At 29.4% G+C, this 24,712-nt stretch overlaps 2 protein-coding genes and 1 pseudogene across 2 annotated transcripts; 1 reads left to right on the forward strand and 2 right to left on the reverse strand.

The window, feature by feature from the left end:
- Positions 10,515 to 15,538, forward strand: LOC109343114 (cyanogenic beta-glucosidase-like). Its single transcript, XM_019581261.1, has 13 exons — positions 10,515 to 10,737; positions 10,823 to 10,892; positions 11,253 to 11,311; positions 11,453 to 11,528; positions 11,825 to 11,902; positions 12,001 to 12,088; positions 12,607 to 12,862; positions 13,379 to 13,494; positions 13,764 to 13,981; positions 14,469 to 14,500; positions 14,620 to 14,722; positions 14,815 to 14,923; positions 15,172 to 15,538. Exons 1-13 carry the CDS (start codon positions 10,576 to 10,578, stop codon positions 15,365 to 15,367), a joined length of 1,563 nt encoding a protein of 520 aa, XP_019436806.1. The 5' UTR covers positions 10,515 to 10,575; the 3' UTR covers positions 15,368 to 15,538.
- LOC109343116 (kunitz-type elastase inhibitor BrEI-like) lies at positions 17,782 to 18,619 on the reverse strand. Its single transcript, XM_019581262.1, has one exon. The coding sequence runs from the start codon at positions 18,576 to 18,578 to the stop codon at positions 17,934 to 17,936; it is 645 nt and encodes a 214-aa protein (XP_019436807.1). The 5' UTR covers positions 18,579 to 18,619; the 3' UTR covers positions 17,782 to 17,933.
- Positions 22,773 to 24,499, reverse strand: LOC109342268 (annotated as a pseudogene).

A 24,712-nucleotide genomic window follows, 5' to 3' on the forward strand; every position in this document is an offset into this window, starting at 1 on the left:
GGCCATTGATGAGCTTTTATCAAGCTTCTTAAGCTTGTGGCAAGCAACACTTGACTTATCAAGCTTCCATGCTTGTGGCGTCTTCCATCTCATTCCTCTTCCACCTTCTTCCTTATCAAGCCATCACGCACACAAAACAAACCCTAATATTACCCTAGTTTCACAAAACCGAATTTGGACTCCAAAGTCCTAAAGTATCAAACTAAAACGATCCTTAAAACAAAGGCATCCCCTAGAGGTTGTCATCAAATAATATATGAGTTGATACCTCTTTATTATTTTTGGTTCATTACAATATAGTATAAGAACGATTTAAACAATATCTCTTTAGAATTGTTGATCAGTTTTGTAACAAAAAATAATAAAGTTACATTGATTTGTATATTATTTGGATTTTTTTCACTATATACCATGTGAACATGTTTAACTTAGTTGAATTTATTACATTTTTTTAAAATATTACACTTATTTCTCATGCAAAGGTGACCAGTATAATGAAAGTATAAAAACTAGGAGAGGTTTCTGTAGCTGTAGAAAAGTGAGAAGTAATTTATGTAATTTCACTAAAACTTATGAAGTATTAGTGTAATTAACCCTATGAAATTTTATATTTTTAATCATGTTTTTCAATTACTTTTTCTATAGTTTTATGACCTTATTTTGCAAATGTTTTATTGTCATAATGTATAAAGCATTTCATATGTTATTGATTCACTTTTCGATTAACAAAATATTTGCATATATGTTATTTAATATACCAAATTACATACATATAATAATAAGTAATATTAATTTTTTATTATCTAAATGACAATATTTTATATTGAATTGGTATATGGCCGGGTTAGAATTTAAAAATGACTCGACCAATATTTAAAGTCGAGTAAGGGCCAAACTTTATTCCACTCAACTCTACTCAAACTTATCCTATCATGTGTCTACGTTGACTTATTTAAGCCTTTGGAAATAAAATATTCATAGTATATTTTAAGATTTTTTATCGTGGGTTCTAAATCACATTTTAATCCATTGAAAAAAAGTTTTATTGAAAATTATACATTTATAAAATTGATGTATATTGATATTTTGATACAAAATTATTATTTTTAGGTGAATCAAGGTAAGCACAACAAGTTTACAACAAATTAGAAATCTCATATTTTATAATTTATGGATTATATTTTAACATATACTATTTATATTCAAGCTTAATATACATACATTACAAGAGTTTTTTGAATTATTAATAGTTATTAACTCTAAAAATATAAGTATACACATAAATGGTAGATTATTTATCAATTGTGACTGTGGATAGATATTAAGTCTTTATATTTAAAATTATAATGAGAAAAAAATAGATAAATTACTATTGGTTCATTTTATGCCGGATGAGTTATGATATGAATTTGATCTCTATTTTAAAAAAAAAAATAGAATTGACCTCTAAACTTATATGTATGTTAGAAATAATTTCTGGGAGGATTTATGTTAGATACTCAATCGTGCTCGGTAAATTAATTTATTACATATATTTGTAAATGAGAAAAAATGATGAATTTTGTAAGAATAACTAAATATTGCGTGTGATGGATTAAAGATAAAGGGATGTTCCTGTAGGTGCTCCAAATTCACTTTATATATGGTTTGATATACATTATTATATTAATATCGCTTATATTTTTGTTAAAACTTTTATAAAGCATAAATTCATTAACATTTTACTTTTATATGCATCGATTTTAAAAACAATTTTTGTTGTTTGCATGTGAGATATCCATATATAGTTGTTGATCTATACAACGAATTACCAATTAAAAATGTAAACTAGTCCATCTATATTTTACACTAAAGATGATTAATTTTTTAACTAACATTTTATTATCATCTAAAATCAAATATATCATTATTACTAATATTAATTCTTAAATTATACTATATAAATTGTATTAATGGAAGTGTTAATATCCACAATAGTAAATTTATTGAATTAATAAAATGGGAATTGAGACACATGATATGTATGTCAAGAGGGTTAGTATAATTATTATTTTATTTATATTAATACATATAATTGATAGTTGCACAACATAATTCAATTTTGTCATATTCAACTATTACCAATAATTTTTATTTTTAATTTATATCTTATTACTGACATTCTTTTATCTTTGTGCGAATAAATCTATATTATTTTTATACACATATTTCTCTCTTTTTTAAAACTTTAATCTATACTAGCATGGAGACAGACACTTCATATCTGCTGACCATATTTTTACTTTTTTGTATTAAATATTTGTAATTTATAATTGAATTTATTCGTTTTGTATCAAATACTTTTTTGGTGTAATGTTCAATTTTTTAAATACACTTTCAAAATAAGAAGATGATGATGACAAAATAAGAAAATAATATTATATGATTTTTTGTAGAAATAAGAAAATAATGAGGGCAAAATAGGAAATAAAAAATTATAACATGGTACGGTGGTTATTTTGTGTTCTCCCTTTATTAAATATTAGTGTGTACAGGTACTTCGTGCCTGCCGATGAATATTGCATGATACAACATATTCAATTTTTATATATTTCATTTTTTAGAATTATAATGTATTTGTTATGTTCAGTGTACTTTATATTATATTTTTTATGTTTATGATAATTTTTAATTTAAGGTGAGATGTGTGGCTAATTAATGTGTTGTTGGTAGTTGCTTATGATTATATAATTTTTTTTATAAAAATTAAATAATGTTAAGCAAAAAATATGAAGTGAAAATTTTACCATGATGAAAATTATTTCAAGTTTTGGCTTTATATATAGTAAATATAAATAGAATAGTATAGATAAACATGAAATTAGAAGTTATAAAGATAAAATAGAGAAACATAAAATACTCTATGAATAATTATTTTATGTTTATTAGTATTAATGTAGATTAGTATAGATAAACATGAAATTAGAAAGTATAATAGATAAAATAGGAAATATAAAATATTAAATTGTGAGTTATTTTATGTTTATTGGTATTAATATAGATAAACATGAAATTATGAGTTATAAAAAATTAAATAGGGAAACATAAAATACTTCTTATGTAATTATTTTATGTTTTCCCTTTATAAGTAGTATAGATAATTTTTGTTCATAAAATTATTAATCTATAATATTGAATTTATTGAATTAAATAAATCAATCGATCCACAAAACGGTAATAAAAAATTGATAATTAGACAATATGATATCCTAGCTAATGACTTATATTTCTAAGCTACAAATCCAATAAAATATATTAAGAGTAGCTTAAATTATCTACATTTAATATCTAACTAAACTTAAAACAGAGTAACTTCTAAAATCTGATCTAAGCCAATTGCATGTTGACACGTGAATAAAATAAAAAATTTAAAAACAAAATATAATAAAAATTAACACTTTAATTGACTTGAGACAAGGAGTGAGACACTGTTTAAAATAAATAATCACTGTACCTTCCATGTTGGAGTACACATCTGTTGTTTCATAAATTGTGTCACAAAATGACCATTAGATATAGTTAGTCACAATTCGTGCAAGTTGTCACTGCATGTTGTTTGTTGTGTAGTTGAGGTTACTCGGCCCACTCCTCAATGCACATGTGTGGTACTCGAAGCCCATAACAATCATATTTTTCTTTGCCTTTATGTTTGTGAAAATCGTGTTAAAATAACACTTTCTTAAAATAAAAACAAGATTGAGATTTCTAAAAAAAGAAGAAGATTGTGATTGAATAGTGAAGATTGGGATTCACTAAGTCATCAATGGTTGTAGAGTATTCATTAATGGATAAATATTTTCAGGATAAAATCAATCTTCGGAGAAGTAATTGACTTAAAAAAGTTATGAAACTCATTTCAAACGATGTGATTACTAGCTTATTACTATAATGATATTGTTCTCAATTATTGGGACATCTTGATATACTAATGGCGGTGGTGAAATAATAGGGCAAATTGAAATATTTAGTAGACACAACATTCATTCTTCAAGTACAAAGACACATATTTCCAAATTTATGAGATGTTAAATCCTTCATTCTTTCATTCACGCACACCCAAATCCCTACACAATCCATCTTATCAACTATCACTGTGCGTCTCCATTTGTTCCACTATTGTTTACAAATCTCCTCTCTCTCACGGTTTCTTTAACTATTACAAAACACAAATCTTGCTTGAAAATTAGGTTATTCTCATTTTGGCAATTGTTTTTATTTTAAAAAAATCGTCCATTTCACTAACCCGAGTTATCCCACATTAGCATGGTTGAACCAGATTCTAAATAATCCAAAATGGTTCAAATAACTATCTAATTAGAAGTACAAACCGTGAATGCTAATAAGGTTGGTTAGAGATTAGATTAGTTGGACCATCCAATCTAATTTGACGTGCATATCTTTGAATAAAATAGCTCAATGATTGTGTATGATCCATCTTATTTCTTTCCTTAGCTTTAAAATGTATATCTCTCAATTATCATGTTGAATCATCAATTTTGTTTTGTTTAAAGATAGTCAAATTCTACCACTGGGGATATAGGGGCTTCTTCCACCTTATCGGTTGTTGTTATTTTAATTCTTAAAAAATCTCTTCCTAAAGATCATATATATTTGGATCATATAAAATATACTTTTGGATCATATATATTTTATAAAAATAAATTTTAAAGATTTTAGGGTTGACTAAAATGATCAATGTGGTCTGAATAACACCCAATTGAAAAACCTAAATGATCATGGTGGTCTAAATAACACCTAATTGAAATAAAAACAAATTATTAAAAGTTTAATATTTATAGACCGACAATATTAAGATTTATGTATATGTATATAATTAGTATATCTTTCAACATCATTCATTTTTGTACTTTTTATTTAAGAGTTAATAATAATTAAAAATATATGATAAGTAATATACTGTTAATATAAAAAACTCTTACATTGTTGGTGATATATACATTTTTTTTATAGACATGAATACTAGTTACTACCAAATTGAAAATTAAGACTGTGATTCATCATGTCTCCACCCCACCAACCTTCAACTACCCTTCCTCTAACCTCTCAGAATACCCTTTTTTTATTACTTAAACTTTTAGTCTATGCAAATTATGTATTTTTATTTTCATCCCTATTTGTTGGAGTTCTTAAAATTTTACAACATTTAATTTTATTATTTGATTTCAGTTAAGATATGACGTATTAATGTCAACATTGATCATATAACAACTTATTATAGGATACATAATAAAGGATAATATTAACACATGACAACTTAGCTTACAAGAATAGTTAAAACCGAATATTCTAATATTTTAAGAATCTATAAAGAATTTTCTTGTAGGGGTTAAAATAAAAATGCCTATTTTTTAAGGATTAAAAACTTAAATAAATAACCAAATGTGTCAATGATGGGTTCATTAAAAAAAACAAAAAAGACTTGTTTAATGAGTCGAGTTTCGAGTTATACTCACAACTATACACTCATGTCTAGTAGTTGAGCAACGATCTATTTTCCTAAATCATGTATTGCAACAACGAAAACATGTCATATTGATTAGAAAAGTCAAATATTTATTATTTTTCTTTTTTTGCTTTATTATTATTAGTATGAGACATAATTTAAGACATGATTTACGACAATAAATCTTTGTTTCTCCTATTTAACCCACTAAATGTCTCTAAATTTATATCGGAGAAAAAAATATATGCAATAAAAGTTTTCCTTATTTTCATTGTATCATCTACCTTTTATAAGTGATACAAATAGATGTTGTATAATTCATTGAATATATATAAATTTTTACACCAATATTAAATAAATTTTACACTCTTCATATAAATAAACATAAAAGGTATAGTGTTATTTTTGCTTCAAAAATTATAAGACACAAGTATGATTTATATAAGGTCATCAGGATATTAGAACATGGGTGCCTTCCGTTTTTATCTTTTTTTCCTCTAGGAAACCAAGGGGGAAAATATATTGGTAAACCCAACCAAGTCAAAATTTGAATATAGGGTCAAATTGATCCAATTTGATTTTTGCACTACGAGAAGAAATTGGTAATACTTAAAATATATTATATATTACCCAAATTCATTATTATAATTTGACCTAATTAAAAACACCCATAAACCTTATTATCCGATACATATTAGTTGTAACTTTTAAGTTTTAAAAAACATAAGTATAATTGGTCCAACATTGTTATCAACATGTCTCATGTCTAATGTTCTTCTATTTATATCTTGCCCTTGGAAAGTATTCATAGATGTACAATTTTAATGACATCGACATGATTAGAAAATTTTCCCTTTGTTAAAATAGATGTGTTTTCTGTTTTGTATAATTGATTAACAATATGGTTAACTGATTATGTAGTTAGTTATTTCAGTTAGTTAAGCTGAGTTTTGTTTGTGATTTTACTATAAAATGTGAGTCTTACACCTTTGTAATCACAATTCAATAACGAAAATATTATGAAGTATTCTTCGATATTATGAAGCTTGAATCTTTGCTCTTCTTGTTCCTATCTTGAGTTCTTTCTTTTCAAGTATGGAAATCCATGTTTTATCACCCTTATCTATATTGAGAAGTCAAAATTTTCATACGACAAGTTATTGAAATTATAACGTGCTGACTTTAACTAAATTCAACTCCTTATCTCACAAAGTTTCTAATTTTTTCTTTTCAAATGTAATTTTTGTATAGAAAATTTATTAGTCTCATTGTTGCCCAAGAATACTATAAATACACGCTAGCACGATATAGAATACAAATTAAGCTCACAATATCTTACAAACCAATTTGCTACTATCAAATAAAAAATGAAAGAATCTTATCAACAAATAAACTCAACCTAGTGCTTACGCAATATTTGTGTTGAGTATGAGAATAATAATATTTTCCTTCACGTAACCCCTATTTTATTATTGAGATGGTATTGAAAAAACTAAGGTATCGAACATACCCTGTCTCCACATTGGGTCAAGAACAGGATCAGAAGGATCAAAAACTGCTAATTCATAGAGAGCCATCGAACCGGCCCAACCAGCAACCAGAGCTGTATGCATTATATGGACAGAAAGCAAACGGCCGGGATCATTTAAAACAACGGTATGAACACGATACCAAGGCAAACCCATGAAAATACCTCTTATCTCAACAAAAAATAGACACTATGTAACTTTATTGCACTGGAAAAAACTATGCTATGGACGCCCCTTTTCAATAAATTATCTCGGATAAAGGATTCATATTTATTATCGTTTTTTAGTAATAATGGAACAATTATATTCGTAGGAATAAAACGAAGCAGATCTATTCTATATCCGATAAGTAACAATACGCAATGGTGGTGAGGGGGGTTTGATGACCCTATCCATTTTTTATTTCTAAGAGTCTTTCTATCATTGAATGCAAACAAACATATTCGTTTATCACTCAAAGGGCCTATTAGTAAGAACTTTACTTTAATTCATTTGGTCTTGCCTTTTTATTTATGATTTATAAATAAAATACAATATGATAAAGACAAATCATTTTTAGCATAATAAAAAGATTCTTATCTTACGTTTTCACATCAAAGTGACATATATTCCTCCTTTATTTTTCCCCATTTAATGCCCATTGGTGTTCCAAAAGTACCCTTTCGAAGTCCTGGAGAAGAAGATGCATCTTGGGTTGACATAAACATATCACTTCATTTTAAAAAAAAATTAATATTGCCTACCCTTTGTTTTATAAAATAGAATTCATGTCTATAAAAAAATAAGGTGTTACTGATTAGATGATAAAAACTGCATGTATAAACTATTTGCTATACATTATTAGTTTAAGAGAAAAAAATATATGTACGTTTTATATATTATTATGTATCTTTATCATTCATGTTTAATTATTGATTCTTCAATTTTTTTAATGAGTAGTAGATATTGTACTGGTTATGTACAAGTCTTTATAGTACATATATATTAAATTCTCTGTTTAATTTTGGAAGTAAAATACCCAAAAACTATGCCAATAATTTGTTCATTAAAACAACATTTTGTTCATGGAAGGGAATAAAGATGGTGGAAGCACATTTCCAAGGATTATAACCCAAGAAGTTAGAATTACTCATGTCTCTCATAGTTTATTTAATCGAGCTCTATTTTAAAATAAATTAATAAAACTTTTTGTTGGACGAAAATGCAATCCAAATATTTTAAGATGACCCATGTGAAATCATAAGGGAAAAGTTACGTTCATTTCCTTCATCTTCCCCACAAAATATTAATAGCTATCATACCAATTAAAAAGTCCATGTGAAATTATACAAAGGTATAATGTAGAATCACATTACTAATAATAGCAAATATATTGTGCAACCTCCCTAGCTTTATTTTAATTAGTGACAACGAATTATGTTATAATATTATAATCATTTCTTAAACAATGGTTACTTACATAACATGCAATTAATGGATACTTTGATACCATTGTGATTGGGATGTTTGGAAGGTTGACTTACTACAAGTCTAGTACAAACAAATTAATGTGTGTCATTCCTTATGTTAAGCATCAAAATAGCGTGTATATAATGATAAAACACATATATTTGTTTCTGAAGTTTTGTAGTTTGATTAGAGGCATTACGTTAAAAGACTGCTAGAAATACATTAACAATTTTTTTTGAAGAATTATTGATTATGAATATTAGAGTCTATATAATAACATAGTCAAAACTCAAAACTATGAAACTTATATCTTGGATACTTATCGTGGCAATTTTTGCGTGAAGAAGAAATTTTTTTTGCAACGACTTTTTCCATGGCAATGCTTAACCATTTCCTATCTTAGGAGAAAAAAAAGAAGAAGATAGAGATAACAAATAAAAAAGAATTTAATATATATGCAATGATAATGCACAGTCTTATACATAGTAAAATACATAATCAATATATTTATACATCATTCAACAAGATTAACTTTCAAATGCATTTTTCTCATAAAAAAAGAGTTATATTTTATGAAAAATGGCCCTTGGATTTTCCATAGTAAGTATAAACCTAGTGGTAATATTTTTTATTGATGTGTTAAGAGTACCTAAGGACACATGTTAGGAAATAAAATTATAGATAAAACTTCAAATTGTAAAATTAAATTTATTAGACAATTTTATTTTTTTGGTACTACCATTACCTTCACCTTTTGGTAAGGAACTAGTCTCTTTCAGGGTTAGTGACTGTCCCTCCCAACAAGTGTCGCTCTCCAGAATCGAACAGTCGATCTTGGGGATCTAAGGGAACACATTTACTGTCTCACTTTTTGTACCACTACATATACCACAACATCTAACTGGTTGAAAAAAATTTATTGAAGTTAAAATTGTAATTATTAAATATTTTTCTCGCCAATCATATCTCCTAGCACATGAAGTGACACAAAAGAGTAGAACATCAGATGTAGACTCAGAGATCCAATGAGATTCTTAAACCACTAGATCATAGACAATTTTGTTTACTATCATAAGTAGTGCTCTGAGCATGTATTAATATTCCTCATTTTCATTAAATTGTATACTTAAATATGTTTAGTAGTTTCAATCCCGGGAGTAATACTTATTGGGAGGGCAACCACATCCTACAAAAGATATGTGAGGATATATAATTAACAGTACCAAAAAAGTTTCAATAAAATTGAGTGGTTTTGATTTTAGTTATCATATAAAAATGAGTTTTCTTCTCTTCAAAGTTCAAACTTTTTACATTTGGTCTTTAATATTATTAAGTTGCTTCAGTTCAGAGATGATGTGGCCCATAAAAGATATCGACAACATTGTCACACAAATTACGTATTATGTGGTCTAAATAATTACGTTTTATAAGAATTAATAATTGCATTTTATAAGAACTTAAAAAAGGAAGTTAACATGAGTATCAAAAAGTCACTAATCTTCATCTCTACACAAATGCAACATGACCAAAATCATTATCTTAAATCATTCGGACAAAAATATATTTAACTAAAAAATTGTATATAGGTCCATATTATGTAATCGTTAATTCATGCAAGTTGTTTGTATTTTATTATATATATATATATAGGTTTAACTACTTCAATTTAAATATGTGTTTAGTCCCTTCAAATATAGATGATTTTTATTTTTATCATCCAACTTACTTTTTTTACTTTTTAGTTCCTAATTCAATTTATGGCTTTGACCACGTGTTACAATAATATCAACACCAACAAAATAATATCAGAGTTTAAAATTTATGTAGGTTCAGCATAAAGTTTTTTACACTCAATATATCATCTATCATTACTTTGTATTGACTTTTATTTGAGAGTTAATGGTAGTTAAAATATAAATGATAGATGATTTATAGACTGTCAGTATATACATATTAAATCCATAGTATTATAAGACACGGATAAATTTTCATGTAACATGAACATATTACACAACCCTTTATATATATTATAATTAAGGTCCAAACTCCAAAATTTATCCACATTCTCTTGAAACATATTTGTATACAATAGTTATGGTATTGGAATTCCACATTCTCCTTAATGTTATTCTAGTTCTTAGCTCAGTGATAATCATTGAAAGTGTTAAGATATTCAACAATGATGTTACTACATCCATCAACAGGAACAGTTTTCCAGAAGGTTTTGTTTTTGGTACAGCATCAGCTGCATATCAGGTATAACAGAATTTTCAGTAATCCTTAACTAAATTGTGTATTTGATGATATATGGCACTTTTTTTTTACAATTCCATTGTCTCAGTATGAAGGTGCAGTAGATGTTGATGGCAGAGGGCCAAGTATATGGGACTCCTTCACTCATAATTATCCAGGTATTTTAACTTTCTTTATATGGTAGATGTATGCAATTTTATCCGGAGAGACCATTTCCAAAGCAATAACCTTACTATTGCGCCGAACTCACTTTTCTTTAATATGCAAGTATATGGGCTTTAATCTTGTAGTTTAAATAATCATGGTTTTTCTATCCAGTGTTTATGAAAGCATGTTTATGATTTTAACGTGATAATAGGGGCACATAGTAAAAAGTACACTTAGATAAGGTTTTGGGTCTGGTTAAGGTTTATTACTTGCAAAGTTGCAATATTCATTTGTTTGTTAAAAGAAATAATTTTGTTTCATTTGTTTGAAATTGTAACATGTTACAAACTAACTTTCTCTAAAAATGGCAGATAAGATACAAGACAGAAGTAATGGAGACACAGCCGTGGATCAATACCATCGATATAAGGTGCAAATTAAATCTAATACACTAACACAAATGTTCCAAAATGCATTACCTTGTGTATATGCATATGTAATATATATAAAACCCAATAAAGATATAGTTTATTGAAATTCTTATCAACGCAATTTTGATAATTTGATGCAGGAAGATGTTGATATCATGAAAGACATGAACATGGATGCTTACAGATTCTCCATCTCATGGTCCAGGGTACTACCAAGTGAGTTTAGGGTAACCAGAAAATGGATAAGGATATATTGTTTCAAAGTGTGTTCCAAATCATGTCCTGAACTGATGAAAACATGTCATATTAATTAAAAAATTATATATTTATTATTTTTTCTGTTTTTGGTTTAATATCATTGGTATGTGACATGGTTTGGAACAACATATCTTTGTCCAAAAAAATAAGAAAATATTGACAATTTGCTTTGTAATTCTAATCACACCCAACAAAAATCTAGTTTATAAGTCATTATTATTAAGTTAAATGCTAAATCCTTTGGCTAATTTCAGAAGGAAAAATTAGTGGAGGAGTGAACAAGGAAGGAATCAACTATTACAACAACCTTATCAATGAGGTGCTAGCCAAAGGTCATAAATTTATAAACACAACTATATACACTTGTTTTTAACTATAATTTAGAAAACTATATATATTTACTATATATACTTGGTGTTTGTTAATACAGGTCTGCAACCCTTTGTGACTATTTTTCATTGGGATCTTCCTCAGGCCCTAGAAGAAGAATATGGTGGCTTTTTAAGTCCTAATATTGTGTAATTAACACATCTTAGTCCTAATAATTAATGATGTAGCTCCTCTGTATTGACAGATATAATTTAAAGGATAAAGTGAGAAAATATAACTAATGATTTAGACATTAATTTCATAATGTGTTATATATGTGCATGGATCTTATTATAATTTTTAGAGTAAATATTTATTTTAGTCTCTTATGTTTTTTTTTTGAACTTATCAGTTTGGTCCTTAAAATTTGGAAAATCCAAAATGGTCTGAAAATAACCAATTTGACTTGCATTTAAAAATTTTGGTAATCATTTTGGGTTTTTCAAATTTGAAGGGACAAAACTGATAATGTCGAAAAAAATAGAAATTAAAATAATTTCATACTCTAATTTTAAGAGTAGATTTTTCAATCAATGCTTACATCTGCACTTTATCCTCTAAAGTACAATCTTGCACTTTTTGAAGGAGCCAAATCCAATAATCAAAATATAAGTAGGGTTATCTTGAAAAATAACCAATTTCCTTCTATCTATGTATTATTGTCTAGGAATGATTTTGAAGACTATGCAGAGCTATGTTTCAAGGAATTTGGAGATAGAGTGAAGCATTGGATTACAATGAATGAACCATGGACTTTCAGCCAAAATGGCTATGCACTTGGTGTTTTTGCACCAGGAAGATGTTCAGCTTGGCAAAACCAAAATTGCACTGGTGGAGATTCAGCCACTGAACCATATATAGTGTCTCATCACTTGTTACTAGCTCATGCTGCTGCTGTTAATGTCTACAGAACTAAGTATCAGGTATTGTTATATATTTAAACTCTAAAACCCAATTCACAAATCAAAATTATGTATAATATAGATTACCTAAACTAAGAGTCATAATTTATTTGCTTACACATTTCACTCCGGTAAAGTCATTATTCTCTTCCAAAATATAGTAATTTTAGAATTCGAAACTCTATCATCATAGGTAAAGTTTATTTATCTTTTGGGCATATTTTTCAAATATGCAGTTGAATCTTTCAGCAGTACGAAGTCAAATGCTGAAAAATTAGTCTCTAGTGGAAATTGTTATGAAAAAACTAGAGACAATAGTTCCTTGTTTACTCGACCAATCATTATCAAGAGTCATGCCCCTGTTGTGGATAGATTTAGTGGAGGGTCACTATATTTGGATTATGATGTTTGGGTTGACTATAATATATGTTATAAAATGTTTGAGTGCCCTTATACTAACTTATAGTATATAGTCTATTTAAATACATAAAAATGTTAACTAATAGCTAAACTTTCCCTTTTTCATTGTGTACATAGATTTCTCAAAAGGGATTGATAGGGATAACACTAGTAACTGATTGGGTGTTGCCACTCACTAATACAAAATTGGATCAACAAGCTGCTCAAAGAGCCCTTGATTTCATGCTTGGATGGTAAATTATTTATGAAACCCTTTGTTTTAGGTTTATATGGGGTGGACATTTTCTTACCCAAAAAAATATATTACTCTATCTGTTATTGCCTGTGACTAAATCGGAAAAAAAAAATATTTAGTTATTAAATTTTTAACTTAAATACATTTTCCATTCAATCACAAACACTAACACATGAAGTGATACACTTTATGTGATAACAGATTTACTCCCATTTATATGAAGGTTAAATTATATAGTTTTAGTAGGAAAAAATTGTTGAATTTCAGGTATATGGAGCCCTTAACAAGTGGGAGTTACCCAAGGTCCATGCAATCTCTAGTGAAAAGTCGATTACCAAAGTTCTCTTCAGATCAAATTAAGCTAGTTAGAGGGTCCTTTGATTTTATTGGAATAAACTACTATACCTCTTGTTATGCTGCTAATGCACCTCAATTAAGTGGATCAAGACCCAGCTACCTTACAGATTCTCTTGTTAATCTTCTAAGTAATAACACTTTTCTTAATCTCTTACTAATAATAAGAATATAACATCTATGCATTGTTATCAGTGTAAAGATTTATACACAATCATTATATCATCCACTAATAAGATACACTTGTGCCAGAAAAACCCGTACTCAAAATAGAAAAAATAAAATTCTTTACATTCATTTGAAATATATTTTTTGAAGAGTCAATGATGATTAAATATGAATGATGAATTTTTTCTCTAATAATAATAAATTTTAATACATGAAAGTGTGGTTAAGAGGAGAAATTTAAATCCTGATCCTAATCAATAGCAATATATTAGTCATAATCATCTAATGTTATGTTACTATTGATCAGAATCATATAATCTCAAATCATGTAATTAATTATTTTTACAATATTTTACTACCTGAGAATCTTGTGACACTTTATTTTTATTACTATAAGATGAATCCATGGATAATTTGCTGTAACTTTATGTGTTTATTGTGATGTAACAGATGAGCGAAATGGAACAGCTATTGGTCCAAGGGTATGTTGGTGAAATTTTATTTGCTATTGAAAGTTTGCAACTTTGTATATAAAAAATGCTTCATATTATTAATTTTTCTTGGTCAATAAGGAAGAAAAACTAACCCATTGTATTTTCAGGGTGCTTCTTTCTGGTTGTATGTTTATCCAAGAGGAATTCTTGATGTACTGCTTTATATCAAGCATAAGTACAATAACCCTGTAATCTACATCACAGAAAATGGTATTTATGAATTGTATTTCTACTCCACAAATTAAATTATAAATAAATTCACACACATGCTTAATTATGAGAAATGGGTAATTATTTTATAGGTGTGGATGGGCTAGATGATCCTACACTCTCCCTTGAAGAAGCACTTAATGATACCTATAGAATTGATTACCACTATCAACATCTCTATTACCTTCAAATTGCAATCAAGTAAGTGCTCAAAAGATTTAGTTATCTTTAATTAATCCATGATCATATATCTATATATTGGGATCAATATTCAAATTTCAGTCAAGATAGTAGTTATATTGTATTTATTATATTCGTCGAAACGCGGTGGATGCAATCCTACGATGCGATCAAAATGTTGTTGCACAAATTCCTGAAACTACAATAATGTGACCATAATTGTGATTGTGAATGTGACCATACTAATTTTATCGCTCTCTTTGAATTAGGAATGAGGTGAATGTAAAAGGATATTTTGCATGGTCATTGATGGACAACTTCAATTGGGATTCAGGTCTTACAGCGAGATTTGGGATTTACTTTGTAGATTATAAAAATGGGCTGAAAAGACATCCAAAATTCTCAGCCCATTGGTTTAGGAATTTCCTACAATACATAAAACTTGAGCTTCATGATTCTGGCTAAGTAGGGCAATGGTTTGAATACATCAAATTTCAGTGACAAATTACCTACTTGCAATGATGGATAAATGCACTAGGGCGTTAATTTCAATTGATTTTTATGATTATTATTAAAGATTTTAATGTAATTAAGTTTGAGCTAGTTAATTGATTGATAAATTTTCCAACTTAGAATAATAGTCAATTCCCTTGTATACTATTCTCTTTCATACTTAGAACTGTAGTGGACCGTGTAATTAAATTCCAAATATAGAATTCATTATATGGAATGGAATTTCAACCAAAGCCCACGATTATGAATTCCATTCGTTTTTATGGGTAGTTTAAGGTTGGATATTACCAGCAATGAAAAGTGTCAAGTTAAAATTGTTACTTTTTTCTTTGTGTTATATTACTCATATTTGATTAGTTGGTAGTTCAAGTGATATATACTTGATTTCTCTTAAAGTAAGGTCTTGAGTTACAGTCTTGTGGATGAAAAAATACTAACTGAAAGAGTTAGCTCAACATACTTGTGAATATTCCCAACTCGGACGAGATTGCTTCCAATGTAAAGATACTTGTAGCAAACCAAAAAATTACCTAAAAAAAGTACACTAGTATGTGATCACAATCATAATGGACTGGTGCAAACTTTATTCACATACAAGGGTTCAACCACTACAATCATTATTTTCGGAAGGTTTCATCTGACCATCATTTTTGACTTGAAGGATGTTCTCTTAACTATAGGCGTTAGAATACTTGGTAGAAGACTAAAAAAATTACTTTTTATAAGAATTTAAATGCTACTTTTGATCTTTTTATTTGGATCTTATTTATAAGACTTTTTCAAAGTTCTATTTAAAATAAATAAAAACATTATTATTTACTCAAACAATTTGCATGATAACACTTGTTGATATATTTAATGATGTTTTCGGATTCTCTAATTTGTGTGAAATTACAAAAAATGGTCTTACAAAAAATTGCCTTATTCTGTATTTACTTTTAATTTTTATCTCATCCATGTACTAACTTTGCATTTTTAATGTGATTAATAATATTAATATTTTTACAGACAAAAAAAAAAGTAAAAAATAGAAGACCAAGTAAGGGATATTTATTTTAAAATAAAATGAGCATTTTAACTAAATTAAAAATAAATATAATTAAATAGAAACCCTAGTAATAAATATTAAAACATGTGTAATTTTGCAACATAAAATTCACATGTTTTCTTTTTAAGGTAAGTTCACATGTTAAATAAGACAACAATATACTTAAGTATTTTTCATAAGACTATTTTGATTTGTTTCATGAGAATTAAGAAAAGATAAATTAATATATTATTTTAACTTAAGGTGTCCAAAATAAGTATATTTTTTATAAAAATACTCTTCATAAATATGCACTACTCATTTTCTTTTTTAATACCTTCAATTACACACATAATTAAATGAGTATTATGCTAATAAATTTTGATTAATATGGTTAGAAATTGGTTGAAGACCCTTTGAGCTTGTTCTGTTTTTTCCAAAAGTCCATTTCTACATGGTTTCTTTTGAGCTGTTCAATGCTTGCACAACTGTGCAGTGTTATTTGCAGTTGATCAATATCAAGGTGGATAATTTAATTGTTCATCATCATATTGTTAGAACCAATGCTATGAAACATGAGTCAAACGTCAAATCGGTAGAGATCCTATATTAGGTTTAACCGGTTTAAATGGTTAAACCGTCTGGTCTAATCGACTGATTCCATACATAATTAATAATTTTTATCCATAAATATATAGTTATATATAAATGTAAAACTTTATATAATTAATAATTATGTATAATTATATTGAAGTAATAACATCTTCATTTTTTATGATAGTTTTTCATTTTTAAGTGAACTATCCTGTTAACTTTCGGGTTTAACACAGCCGGACTGAAATTTTTCCGATTTAAAGCGGTCCAACTCTCATTCAATTAAGACAGCAATACAAAGCCATTTTCAAGTACGGTTAGATCGGTTGAACAGTCCGGTCCGGTCTGATTCTTACAGCACTAGTTAGAAACTATGCATATAGAAAATGGCTCAATCTCACCCCAAGTTGCTATGATTCTGCTTTCGCATGGTGACTGGTGATCAGACTTTAGATAAGGAACTAGTTTGTATTGTAGTCTGTGAATAGCCCTCTTAAGTGTTGTTGTTCCCAGAAATCTGTATGAAACTAATATTGATAAAGTGTGTTATTACAAAATCCATTGCTATTCCTATGTTACAGTTTGACTTATAGAAAATTCTCAATGTTTCATGTTTTAAAAGCCAAAGAGTGGAACTTCTACTTCAACTTTTCTTACTTTTTTAGCCCACAATTCAGAGAAGTTGATGATAGAACTAGAAACATTTATGAAAAAGCTAAATGCAACATAAACAGTAGAGACTTAGAAAAACAATAGGAAAATCAGATTAAGCAAAATCACTTGAATATTTCTTATCACATCTCTCACATAGTTACCCAACAGAAAAACAAAACTCAGTTCCATTTTCCTGGTTTATTACACCCCTTATAACTAAACAAGGGACCAAAATTTCCCAAACTAAGCACTATCAAAACCATGCTCCTTCTTCTGAGCACTGATATCAACCCTCTGAAACCTGACATAGTAAGTCTCAATATCATCACCAACAGCCATAACTCTAGTTCCATCAGCATCAGTAAAAGTCCCCACAGGAGCACAAAGAACACCAGGCACAGAAGGACAAAACTTAAAGCTATAAATCTCATAAGCATGTTCACCAGAAAGCCTCTCAATCTTAAACTTACTAGTAAGTGCACCAAACTCACCACCAGTGCTTACAAACCAAAACCCTGACCCTTCCTTAAGCAACTTCCACGTAGTTGGTTGGTTGCATGTGGTCTTAACATTGAAACCAATGGTTAGATCAGTTTCTGTTGGAACATAGTCAAGGTTTGGTGCAAAAAGGGTCAATGGAGAGCCAATGAAATCTGGGTTTCGGATAACATCAAGAGGGCATGTTTTGTTTCTTGTTTGAGATAGTGTTAAGCCACCATTGTCACCCCATAGTGGCCATACATAGTATCCTACACCTGGTTGTAGTGGATTACCTTGTTTATCAACTACTGGTTCAGGTTCAGATGCTAGGAGTGGTTTTGTGGTGAGGGATAAGAGAATGAAGCATAGTGGAAGAAGGGATTGGAACATGGTATTAGCAACCTTCATTGTTTCTTTTTTGGTTAGATTGAAAGGGTGATGGTGTTTCACTTTCATTCATGCTTCAATTTATAAGAGGAATTAATAAGGAATGGTTCTAACCAAATTCTTTAAAATATATGGTTTATTTTATTATAAAGTAACCATGAAAACGTGATTAGTATACTATATGACTATATGTAATAATTTCTCAATTTATAATCATGGATAAGGTTATATTTTGGCATATATGATTATCTTAAGATTATAATATATATGCGTGATCAGTCTAAATATTTATAGACAAAGACTATATCATCCCATTTTATATTAATTTAATTATTTAAAAGTTAATGATAATTAGATATGTGAATAATATAATAAAATCTTCCCCAATATTAAATGGAGATAATAACATGTTACCTAAGCCATGAATAATACATTGATAAATTTATTATTCCTATGTAGCAGAAACTGATAAGATGTATTGATTTCATTAGAAAATCGTAATATTAAATTTGCCACGAGGACCACGCAGGGTTAATTAAAAATACTAAGAATTGAGGGTTCGTGGAACGCATTCACTAAAACTGGCGCGGGCCGATGATGTTGACGCTACATCTAAGGATAAGGAGCACATGAAACATGCTAATAAATATTATTAGAGTAATAATATATTATTCTACTTTTTATAAGTATGATTATATATTTTACTAAAATTTCTTAACTATATGAAAATGATATATTTTACTTATAAATCAATCAATAATAAATAGAATGTAACTTTATTAGATATATCTTTTTTTTATGAGTAATGGAATTTTGTTGAAGTATATATCATTTTTGTTATTATAATGAGATTGATGTTTTTTAAATCACCAACCTCAATAAGAGAACATTTTTTTATAAACAACTGGGGCAAAGCACAATATTTAGAGAACAATTTAAAATTTAAAAACTTAAAGAGACTCGAAAAATGTTATTTATAGACGGCATCATATAATGATTGTTTCTAGAAAAAATTAGTTTTAGAGAAAAAATATACACTAATTAATAGGTGAGAAATTTTTACACAAATAGTGCATGCATAGATGTTAAGATAGTAGTTTTAATGCTGATAATTTATAGAATATTAGACCACAAATCACACAAACAACTAGACAAGCGCTAGCACACATCAAAGCATGGACATCATGATCAAAAGGAAAATCTATCTAATCCAAGCAAAGCACACTCCAACACATCAAGCACTGATTCATCACACACACCTGGTCAAGGAACTTTAGCACGCATAGCAGCAGCCAATAATCTAGGAACTTCAGCAGGCAACAATCATAATGCAAATCACACCAGCATCAAAGTCGTCAATGTCAAGGACCATAGGGCATCAGCAACTGATAGGGCAAATCGTAAGTGCACGATTATGTCGTCAAGTAATAAAATTCGATCCCACAAGTACTGGAAAACTCCTTTAATTATAACAATTAATTTATACTTAACTCAAATAAGGAATAAAGTTGAATTTAGAACAATTGCCAATAATAATTATGAAAATAATCAAAAGGGGTTGAAATCTAATTTAGGAAGAGTTCTTAGGATAAGGGTTACCGTCTTTACACTTGCAAACCCTTCTTTTGCTTGATGGTGAATTGCTCTTTGATATATGTCATCCTCTCTCGACCTCCGATACGTATACTCAATTGAAGTCGCACCTACTCTCGTGGTACGATTATCAATCAAATTCAAATCCTTTACTTGGATCTTTCTATCCAATCGCTTCGTAGAAACCCAAGGTGAATTCCAGAAACCCCCAAAAATCCTAATACTACTCTCGTGAATTAGGATTCTAGTTTGAATAATTGAATGGTCGGATAGTTGGGTTCACCTCTCGGTCTTTCCCCAATGTATCTAAGAGGTGTAATTTGTTGGCCACACAACTCATACGAAAAAAACTCAGTTTAATGATTCAAATCATAACATTCAATGAAATAGAAGTAAGAACAAGTATTTATTGAATGTAAAAGGCATAACTCCAATTCTAGAAACAAATGGAATTACTCACTCATGATGTAGAAGAGAATCTCAAATTCTAAATTAGAGAATTGTAATGTAAATAATTCTGTAAAATCCTTGAAGGAGAACCCTTATTTATGCTAATTACAAAATATTGGGCTAAGCTCAACAAAACAAATCTAAAATATAGAAATATAATATAACATTTATGACTTTATTTGGTCCTTCAATTGTTCTTCGCATAGCCTCAACACTGAATTAAATCTTCTTGCACCCAATCTCTATTTTTTTTGCTTTAATCCATCCAAACTGCACAACATAGCTAAAAACAACCGCTCAACCCGAACAAAGAGAAATAAAAGTTAAAAACAATCCTAAAGTCATAATTATATCCTAAAATGCAAGTTAAATACAATGCAAATGTAGTATAATTTCAAACTTATCAAATCCCCTCAACCTTATCTCTTGCTTGTCCTCAAGCAAGTATTATGTCTAACTTTCACGATCATGTGCGAATGATGGTATAGAAACTATGACCCAAAATAACAAGCAATCTTATGTTTATTTTGAAACAATCCAGACATCAAGACAAGACAATCATAAACAAATTTAATTCAAACTAAGTCATTAAGTCATAACAATTGCATGAATTAGGGTCACTTTTCTCTCATCACTCATGTGTTTAAGGGTCATAGTGTTTCGCTCAAAAAATTTCATGAAAGTAAATTACCATATGTTTGAATATAGACCAAATCGCCACTGAGTGTATTTGAATGCATGCAAAAATCAAGAGGTCTTTAAATTGTTCTAATGAGGTCAATGTGAATGATTTAAGGTGGGATAGTCAAAGAAAGGATAATTCAAAAGTCTTACAAATGTTTCCCAAAATACTTAAACATTTTAGACATCTTATTGAAGCATTGAGATTATCTTGATAGACCTTACTTTATCATATGACCCTTTTCAATCAACCTTTCTCCTTACAACACACTTTTTTTTCCAGTCACTTCTCTTTTAGTATACTTTGTATTTCTTCTTTTTTCTTTTTGGTTTTCTTTTTTCTCTTTTTTCTTTTTGTTGAGATTTTCTAAAAAAGAATGGATGAAATTTATTTATTTATTTTCTTCTCCGCCTTTTTATGGATTCTTTCATTACACATGTCATTTTTACTTTTCTCATTGCTTCAACCAAACATCATAAATTACCTTAAACCTCAATTTGAGTAGCTATGAAAAATCATTAAAGTACAGGCTCAAAAGTGGACAACTAATGAATTTTCGATGTTTATAGCAAACAGTTGAATGTCAAAAGAAAAAGTCATAATTGCCTATATCATTTTAATGTATACAGACATACTTCAATCTTGAAACGGTCACAAATCAAGTTCTAGAATATACAGTCATAGAAAATTATGCACTCATGAAAGAAGAAAAAAAACAGGTTTTATGTAATTGTCAATTCAAATCAGAACCCTTATTGTGTTTGGCTCAAGATTCTCACATTTGCTACATCATCAAAAGTTATAAAACAAAGACCTTTATTTAACCAAATTTAATTCACATTTGTCAAATTTAATGTCTTTCATGTTATTATTCTATCAGCAATTTTTTTCTTCAATGAGGTCATAGATAAACAATCATCATTCATGCATAGTTTTTCATTTAAAGCAGATAGACAACACATAAAACAAACCAGAAGATAGATGATATATAAGACATGATAATGCATGATAATATAAATATTCAACCTAAAAAATTTAAAATCTATATGATATACATTAAATGAATGAACTATCTAAATGCAAAACCCCCTCAAGCTTAGAAATTTACATTGTCCCCAATATAAAAATCTAAAAAATAATAAAGAAAAAGAAAACTCACGGGTTAGGTATGAAGTGTCCTTATCTCATATGCCAATTATAAGTGGTTGGCTTCATTGGGTGTAGTGAAAGTACCTGCAAAAGAATAGAAAAATGTCCCAAATGGCCATATGTCCTAGATGGACTAGGTGCAAATATCCTGGGCATCAACACCGTTTTTTTTTGTGGCCGACACTATATACATCCCCCTACAAAGGCTCCAAACTCAAGGAGGCACTAAAGCCGACTCTAAAACACTAAAATTAATGAATTTAAAAATATACCTCCAACGTGGGTTTCTTTTCACGAAGCGCTCGTTTAACGTCATTAGCTTGATGATTGATCTTTGTAGCTCATGTAGGATCCAAGAGGGCTATGTTTTTTTGTTTCTCTAGTCGCTCATCTGCTAGATAATGCCTCAAACATTGACCATTCACCTTGAAGTTTTCCCTTTCCTCATTCCATATCTCAACTGTTCCATAAGGATAAACCTTGGTGACTCTGAACGGACCTGACCATCTAGACTTTAGCTTCCCTGGAAAGAGCCTCAATCTGGAGTTGAATAAGAGAACTAGTTCCCCTACTTGAAATTCTCTGCGGAGTATGTGTTTGTCATGCCATCCTTTGTTCTTTCTTTGTAAGTACGAGCATTCTCATAAGCATCCAACCGTAGTTCTTCCAACTCTTGCAGTTGGAATTTCCTCTTTTCTCCAGCAACTTTCAGATCAAAGTTTAGCAATTTGACTGCCCAATATGCCTTATGCTCTAGTTCCACTGGAAGGTGGCAAGACTTACCATAAATCAACCTGAATGGTGACATACCAATAGGTGTTTTATATGCACTACGGTAAGCCCATAAAGCATCATCAAGCTTTAAAGACCAATCTTTCCTGCTCCTAGACACTATCTTCTCTAATATGCTCTTAATCTCACGATTTAATACTTCCACTTAACCACTTGTTTGAGGGTGGTAAGGGGTACCAACTCGATGAGAAATACCATACTTATTCAAGAGGTTTTCAAAATGTCTTCCAATGAAGTGTGAGCCTCCATCACTAATAACCAGCCTCGGGACCCCAAACCTTGGAAATATGATCTTGGTAAACAATTTGATGACCATTTTAGCATCATTGTGTGGAGATGAAATTGCCTCCACCCACTTAGAAACATAATCGACTGCCACCAAGATATATTTGTTGTTATTTGAAGTAGAAAAAGGTCTCATATAGTCAAATCCCCATACATCAAATATCTCCACCTCAAGGATGAGGTTCATTGGCATTTCATGCCTTTTTGATATGTTCCCCACCCTTTGGCAAGAATCACATGTGAGAACAAAATTTCTTGAATCTATGAATATGTGTGGCCAAAAGAAACCACATTGGAATACCTTTGCTATTGTTTTTGAAGTACTAGCATGACCTCCATAAGAGGCAGAGTGGCAACAATTCAAGATCTTCGACACTTCTTCTTCTGGAACACATATATGTAAATACCATCAGCACATAGTTGATAGAGGTAAAGGTCATCCTAGATATACTTCTTCAGATCTGAGAAGAATTTCTTTTTCTGTTGCGGTGTCATTTCAGGTGGAAGAATTTTGTTGACCAGATAGTTTACAAAGTCAGCATACCAAGGTGCCTCTATAGTGTCGAGGAGGAGGAGTTGCTCATCAGGAAAGGAATCATCAATAGATATGTCCTTCTCCCCTCTCTCCACTTGGATGTTCAAGCCGAGATAAATGATCTGCAACTGGATTATCTATTCCCTTTCTATCAACAATCTCCAGATCAAATTCTTCCAGAAGGAAAATCCATCGGATGAGACATGGCTTGGCTTCTTTCTTAATCATCAAGTATCTCAAGACTGAGTGATCAGTATGGACTATAACTTTAGAACCTACTAGGTAGGACCTAAATTTTTCGAAGGCAAACACAACAGCCAGTAGCTCCTTCTCTGTGGTGGCATAGTTGACTTGAGCTTCACAAAGTGTTTTGCTTGCATAATAGATTGTACACATCTTCTTGTCCTTCTTTTGGCCCAACACTGCTCCCACAACATAGTCACTAGCATCACACATCACTTCAAAGGGAAGATTCTAGTCTGGTGATTGCAATATTGGTGTAGTGACCAATGTCTCCTTCAACTTGAAAAACGATTCTAGACAAACAACACTAAAATCAAATGCAATATCTTTCATTAAAAGGTTAGAAAGGGGTTTCACAATTTTTGAAAAATCTTTTATGAATCTGCAGTAAAATCCCGCATGACCTAAGAAACTCCTAACACCTTT

The sequence above is a fragment of the Lupinus angustifolius genome, chromosome LG03 (genome assembly GCF_001865875.1).
Source record: "Lupinus angustifolius cultivar Tanjil chromosome LG03, LupAngTanjil_v1.0, whole genome shotgun sequence".
NCBI classification, from domain to species: domain Eukaryota; kingdom Viridiplantae; phylum Streptophyta; class Magnoliopsida; order Fabales; family Fabaceae; genus Lupinus; species Lupinus angustifolius.

What these genes read in the sequence shown, in the direction of transcription:
- LOC109343114 (XM_019581261.1), top strand. Translation starts at nt 10,576, where the DNA reads ATGGTATTGGAATTCCACATTCTCCTTAATGTTATTCTAGTTCTTAGC. An exon ending in ATGGTCCAGGGTACTACCAA is followed by an intron (nt 11,529 to 11,824) that starts GTGAGTTTAGGG and finishes GGCTAATTTCAG; the next exon opens with AAGGAAAAATTAGTGGAGGA. An exon ending in TTCTCTTGTTAATCTTCTAA is followed by an intron (nt 13,982 to 14,468) that starts GTAATAACACTT and finishes GTGATGTAACAG; the next exon opens with ATGAGCGAAATGGAACAGCT.
- LOC109343116 (XM_019581262.1), bottom strand. Translation starts at nt 18,578, where the DNA reads ATGAAGGTTGCTAATACCATGTTCCAATCCCTTCTTCCACTATGCTTC.